The sequence below is a fragment of the Rhinopithecus bieti genome, unplaced genomic scaffold (assembly GCF_001698545.2).
Source record: "Rhinopithecus bieti isolate Rb0 unplaced genomic scaffold, ASM169854v2 scaffold_20150, whole genome shotgun sequence".
NCBI lineage: Eukaryota > Metazoa > Chordata > Mammalia > Primates > Cercopithecidae > Rhinopithecus > Rhinopithecus bieti.
The window spans coordinates 4,733,762-4,739,761 of record NW_016810565.1 but is presented as its reverse complement, the minus strand read 5'-3'; the positions used below and the strand labels follow the sequence as shown (position 1 = coordinate 4,739,761).

General features: G+C 44.8%; 1 protein-coding gene across 4 annotated transcripts in view; it reads left to right on the top strand.

Moving 5' to 3' along the window:
- The window catches only part of WDR25 (WD repeat domain 25), a 155,810-nt gene that overhangs the window by 106,184 nt on the left and 43,626 nt on the right, over positions 1-6,000 (top strand). For all 4 annotated transcript variants that reach the window (XM_017892290.1, XM_017892289.1, XM_017892292.1 and 1 more), the window contains exon 4: positions 2,172-2,302. In XM_017892290.1, coding sequence (XP_017747779.1) covers positions 2,172-2,302 — 131 coding nt within the window. The remainder of the gene's footprint in view (positions 1-2,171; positions 2,303-6,000) is intronic.

Here is a 6,000-nt window from a genome sequence, read left to right as displayed (position 1 = left end):
GTCTTTAGGGGTTGAGGAAAATAACATTCAGATTTTTTGTTTGTTTTAGCAGAAAAAGTTCAATCATCGTCTTTTAGCAATTCAGCTTTCACGTTTTCTCTCATCTTTCTTCCCCATTGTTGGCAAGACTGTATCACTGCACTTTTGAAAAAACATATGGATAATTCACTGTCATTTCTGAAATTAAGCATATGGTTATATGCTATGGTCCAAAAACAAGGGACATTTTTTTCTCCAGGCAGATAGAGTTTATGTTTCCTTTTGGATTTAAGGGTTGGCAGTGAATTCCAAGTGAGCAAGAAGCTGGCCACTGAATGTTCTCAGCAATAAGTGCAGTTTTCCCTGTGGGGAGAGTCTGGCAGTCCTGGGCCTTCTTGGTAGTGTGGGGACTGCAGTGGCATCCGTGTCCTCCTTTTCTGTCTAGGGGATGTGATGGTGTTCCCTTCCTGCAGTCTCCAGATGACCCCCGCCACTTGGCTGAAGCGAGTGTCCTGGGGCCTCTGTGCTGCCACATTGCTGCTCTGAGTCCCTGGCATAGGCACATATAAGAGTATATTAAAATATATTTTAAAATATTGACTGTTTTATCCTCATATCATCCTTTAAAGTGTTCTATTTTTGATATTTTAATAATGTTTATAATATGTTGGTACAGAAGCACATTATACAACTTAAAACAAATATCTGTATATTGGTGATGTGTGCCTTAGGTTTTTCATGGATGGGATGTACTGTCAAACTATAATAGTTTGGAGACCATGGATCTAGGCAGATTGGGTCTGTGAAAGCCTCCCGCTGTGACTGTCGTGAGTACTGATTGATGACTTTCATTTCTACACCTGGTGAGCTAGTAGAGGCCTTCACTAATGTGTGGGGGTCACAGAACACAAAGCTGGGCAACCTTTTGTGCTTTCTGAATTGAATGAGCAAGTGCTGCTTCCTGTTTTCCTGTGAGTGGAAATGATGCTTGAGACCTCGGTGTCTTCATGGTCTTCTTCGCCACCAGCTTCCCGTGTTCCTAAGTAGCCCACTGCTCAGTCCCATGGGGGAGTTTCTATGGGTACAAGGCAGTCAAGGTTCTTCCTCCTGTGCTGTGAGAGCCCTCATGGCACCTCTGAGCGAAGCCTGCTCCACGTTTCTGACTGGGTGGTGTGCGGCAGGTGCTCTGCCTGGTGTGTGAGCCCTGCCTGTGGGGGGCATATACAGGGGTGGCATTCAGAGACTCCCATGGTGAGAACACCCTGCCAAGGCCGGTCTGCCTTATTGATGCAGTTTCAGATGGATGAAGTGTGGAGAGACAAGAATGACAGCCAGTGCTCTGGGACACAGGGGCTGCACTGGGTAGTGGAAGGAGGACCAGCTTTGACCTGCTCCAAATGATTGATGTTTTTGAAGTTTATATAGCTTACCTCTAAAAGATCATAGTGATAAAAAAAGACATTTTCCACACCATATGTGTATATATGTACACACACAGACACTTACCATAATGCACATAAATGCTTGACAACAGTTTATGATGTATTTATAAAGGACAAGGACTGCCTCATGTCCTGTAGAGCCAGTGAGACCCCCAATGGCCCACACCACTCTGTCCAATCTGTGCTTGGGCCACCCTGATGGCCACTCTCATTCGTCGCCCAGCGTCTCAGGCCACCCCACCTGCCATGCTCCATAGCAGACCATTCATCCATTATTATAAGGTGGCTGATCCTGAAAAGTTATCACCTTAGAGCAATCCTGTTTTTGGTTTTTAGACTCCCAGGTAAATAATCTACTGTGTTAACTGTGGAGCCTTGGAAATGTTTCATGACCTCCCTGGGCTTGGTTTTTGGTTGTGAAGTGGGCATAGGGTCGTTGTGTGGTTTATATGAGCTAATGCATGTCATGCTTACAGCAAATATGAAAGGTGCACTCATTGATCCACCCATCTAAGCTCAGCCCAGGTGGAAGGGATATTCAGATAGTCAAGGGTGGGCTGGCCAGAGAATCAGAATAAGGGCAAATCTTGCTACTGCCACTGTCGTATTTCCAGAAAGTCTCCGTTGGGCCACATCGGACCCAGGGAAGCTGTGTTTGCTATGGGCCCCATACCAGATGGCATCTTAGTTTTAAGATATTTGTTTTGTGACCTAAGTTTTCTAACCCTCTCTTCTCTTTTTGTGTTGTAGGAACCCAGCTATTTAGTGGTCGAAGTGACTTTAGAATCACTACCTTGAAATTTCATCCAAAAGACCACAACATTTTTTTATGTGGAGGCTTCAGCTCTGAAATGAAAGCTTGGGATATAAGGACGGGCAAGGTAATAGCCATCTTCCTAACTTGGCCTTTCCACAGGAGAGCTTGCTTCGACAATTTGAATAATTAGGGGCAGGTCAGAATCTATATATAGGGCCCTTGAGGTGGAATAATTACCACTTAATATTTAATCAGTGCTAAGCATAATTTCTAGATGTTTTGAAAAAACATTCTTGAGTTGTCAGACTTAAAATATCATAGGTGCAATTTTATGCAGCATATTACTAAAAATATTTGTTGAACACCTACTGTGCACAGATGCTTCCAGATGATATAAAACGAATCTGCTAGGTTACTCAAGGGAATAATGTGTGGATACAGATAACTTTGGTACAGAGAATTGGTTTGTGTGTGTGTGTATGTGTGTGTGTGTGCACCTGTATGCATGCTTGTGAGAGAGGAAGGGAGGGGGTAAGTGCTTTTAGCTTGCTGTGGGAAGGCTTCTTAGAGGAGTCACTGTTTCTGGGTCTTAAAGGCTGGTTGTGATTTCCATACCCATCCTTTACTACAACCTGCTGCGCCTTTTACCATCACCACTTACTAGATGGCAGCTCCACCCTAGTTGTTCAGGCCAAAAACATCAGAATCAGCACTGTCTCTGCTCTTTGCATCATATCTCCATATGCAAACCATTAGCAAATTCTCCAAAACTTGGACACTTTCCCCCACATCAGCTCTTGTAGCTCTGCTATTGTCTCTCACTGGGATGGTTCGAGGAGTTTCCCATCTGATCTCTCACTTTCCCCCTTGCCCCTTGCAGGCTGTTCTCAACACAGCCACTACACTGGTCTGTTACAGTGTGACTCAGACATGTCACTCCTCTCATCAGAATCCTCCAGGCTCTGATCTTACAGTAAAAGCCAATGTCTCTGATGATCCACAAGGCCCAAATGTACCTCCCTGGCCTGGGGGCCATTAGTGCCAGCCCCACTAGGCTCCTTGCCTTCCCTGAACATACCAGCACATTCCTGCCTCGGGCCCTTTGCACTTGCCACTCCCTCTGCCTGGAAGGCTCTTCTGCCTGTTTCCTAGGTAGAGGCTTGCTGCCCCCTGTCGTGGGGCTCTGCTCACATGTTACCTCTCCATGAGGTGCCCCCCGCCCACAACCCACTAGCATCTCCTAGTCCCCTCTGCTATCTCATTTCTCTCCATAGCATTTACCATCACCTGACGTATTACGGATTTTATGTATTCATTCATTTGCCTATTTCCCTCCTCTAGAATGTAAGCTCTTTGAAGGCAGAGAGTTTTGTTTGCCGCTGACATCTAGGCACTGTGTGAATCATGATTGGCTGAATGAGTAAATGACGGAGGAAGAGAGTCATGCAGAGTGCAGATACAGGAGGTGGGAACACAGGATGCCTGTGGGGACTTGGCTGGGCGTGGGCTTCACACAGCGGAGGTGGCCTGGGCAGAGAGTTTTTCAACGCTGTGTGTCTTGGTCTCAACAGTGGGGAGCCACGGGAAGTTTGTAAACATCTCCTGCCTTGGTCCTAGATAGGTGCAGCGTCCAAGCCGGTCTGTCCTGAGTAGAGGCTGTCCATGTGTTCCAGAGGGAGGAGGTGAGACAGAGCCCTCAAGGCCTAGTTTCCAGATTTGCCTTCCTGCTTCAGACTGGCTGGCACAGGAAGACCCTTTCCCGACAGGCAGTTGGAAGGGGCTGTGGGTTTTTTGAGGAGAGCCTAAATGCAGAGACTTTTCTTGACAGAGAATGGGAAGTTTTGTCTGTACATGAGATCTTGCTTAAAGTACTCACAAGTGGGAGCATAGATAGATGTGGTCTTTTAAAAAAATCACACATTTTCTTTTACAAAGGAACTTTCTTATAAAATATTTGGAAAAGAGAGGAAATTACCCATAAAGAAGTGGACACAGTGGTATTTAAAAAAAAAAAAACCGCCAAAACACTTTATATTTAGGATACAAATACATGACAAGTGAAAGAAAACATTTGAACGTGCCTTGTGAACTGGAAACTCTTAGTCATACCATTTGAAGTGGGACCTCCTGAGCACCCAGCCACTCCTGACAACCACGTTCCTTATGGGTGCGCTTACTGTTTTTAGCCTCAAAGACCAAACACGTAAGAAATTACTCACCAAGGACGCCATCTGATTTAAGCATTTGTTAAAAATACTGGATTTTTTCCTAGGGCAGATGCCAGCTGACGAGCTCTGAAAATGCTGGGGGAGAAGCAATTAGAAGCAGATGTTGCTGTGACTGGTGTTGGCATGTTTGCGAGTCTCTACCAAGATCGTAATGTGGCTAAGGGATCTGTGCAGTATTTGTTTTTACTTCCTTTCTACCAACAATCCTCCCCCGCCGGGTCACGGGGCTCGTTCCATTTGCATCAGTTGGGCTCAGGGGACAACACTCTTTCCTGCTTTGACAGGTGTTGCCCATGTGTCTCAAATGAACTCAGCAGGAGGACCAGGGAGGAGGCACAGCCCTTGCCCTCCAGGGGCTCCCGCCTGGGGCTGCTGCACCCTTCTCATCCCTATGGGCTCCTGTGGCGCTGTCCCAGGTGCTGAACCTTCTGGCTCAGCCTGGGCGTGTATGTGAACATCCAGAAGCAAGCAGCTTGACTTTTTCCAGCTGCCTTCAGGGACTGCGGTGGGAACCGCAGGTGGAAGTAGGAGGGACACAGACCTTAGCTTAAACCAAGACAGGCCTTCCCTTTTAAATACAGTGGGGAAGGAATGTTTTGTTGTAAAAGTAATATGTAATCATATGACAACATTGGAAAATTCAGGTAAAGAGAGGAAGGGTAGTCCAAGCAGCCAAAGGTAAACATTAGCAACATTTTGATATTCTTCTTTCTTTTTTTTTTTCCTTGTGGTTTTTAAAAAAATTATAAAAGCACTATTTGGTCTTATTTTTATACACAATTTTGTATTTTGCTTTTCATGTGGCATTAGAAGGATATTCTTTGTTAGAGCAGACTCTCATAAGGTCTTCAGTCATATTCCTTTGACTCAGGGTGTCCCTGACTCACTGTCTTGAGTCTCCCCAGGACTCAGAACAATGTCTGGCCTAGGCAGGAACTCAGTAAGTATCTATGGATCAAATGAATCAGATGAATGCTTTAACATATTAAACCATTTCCCTGTGTTAGACATGTAGGATATTTCAAAAACTTTTGCCATTTAAAATTAATAGATGGGAGTATAGAGATTAGCTGTCAGCAAACTATAGCCCGAGGCTAGTCCAGCTTGCTGCCAGTTTTGTAAATAAAGGTTTACGAAACAGCCACACTCATTTATTTATGTATCATCCATGGCTGCTTTTATACTACAGTAGCAGAGTGGAGTCATTGCAACAGAGACCACATAGCCCACAAAACTAAAGATATTTAAAGATCTGACTTACCTTGGCATAGAGAGATGTGATTCTGACATCTGTTACCCTATTGATTGTCAGGACTAATCCTCCTGAGCTGGCTGACAAGGTGGGTGTCTTGCCCCATTCTGTGTTCCTTGCAGAAACCAGGTGCTCAGAGAATGTGTTTTCCAGGTGGGAACTGTTCCTTCATTCAGGGGTATATAAGTTGTTTCTCTCTCATTACAATCTCTAAACAAACTATCAAGGTTGACTTTATTACACATTCCACTGTAAGAAACATCTTTGTGCATATAGCTTTTTCCACATTTGGGATTTAGTTCCTTAAGCTTGAATCTCAGAATGAAAATTTCTGGGTCAAAG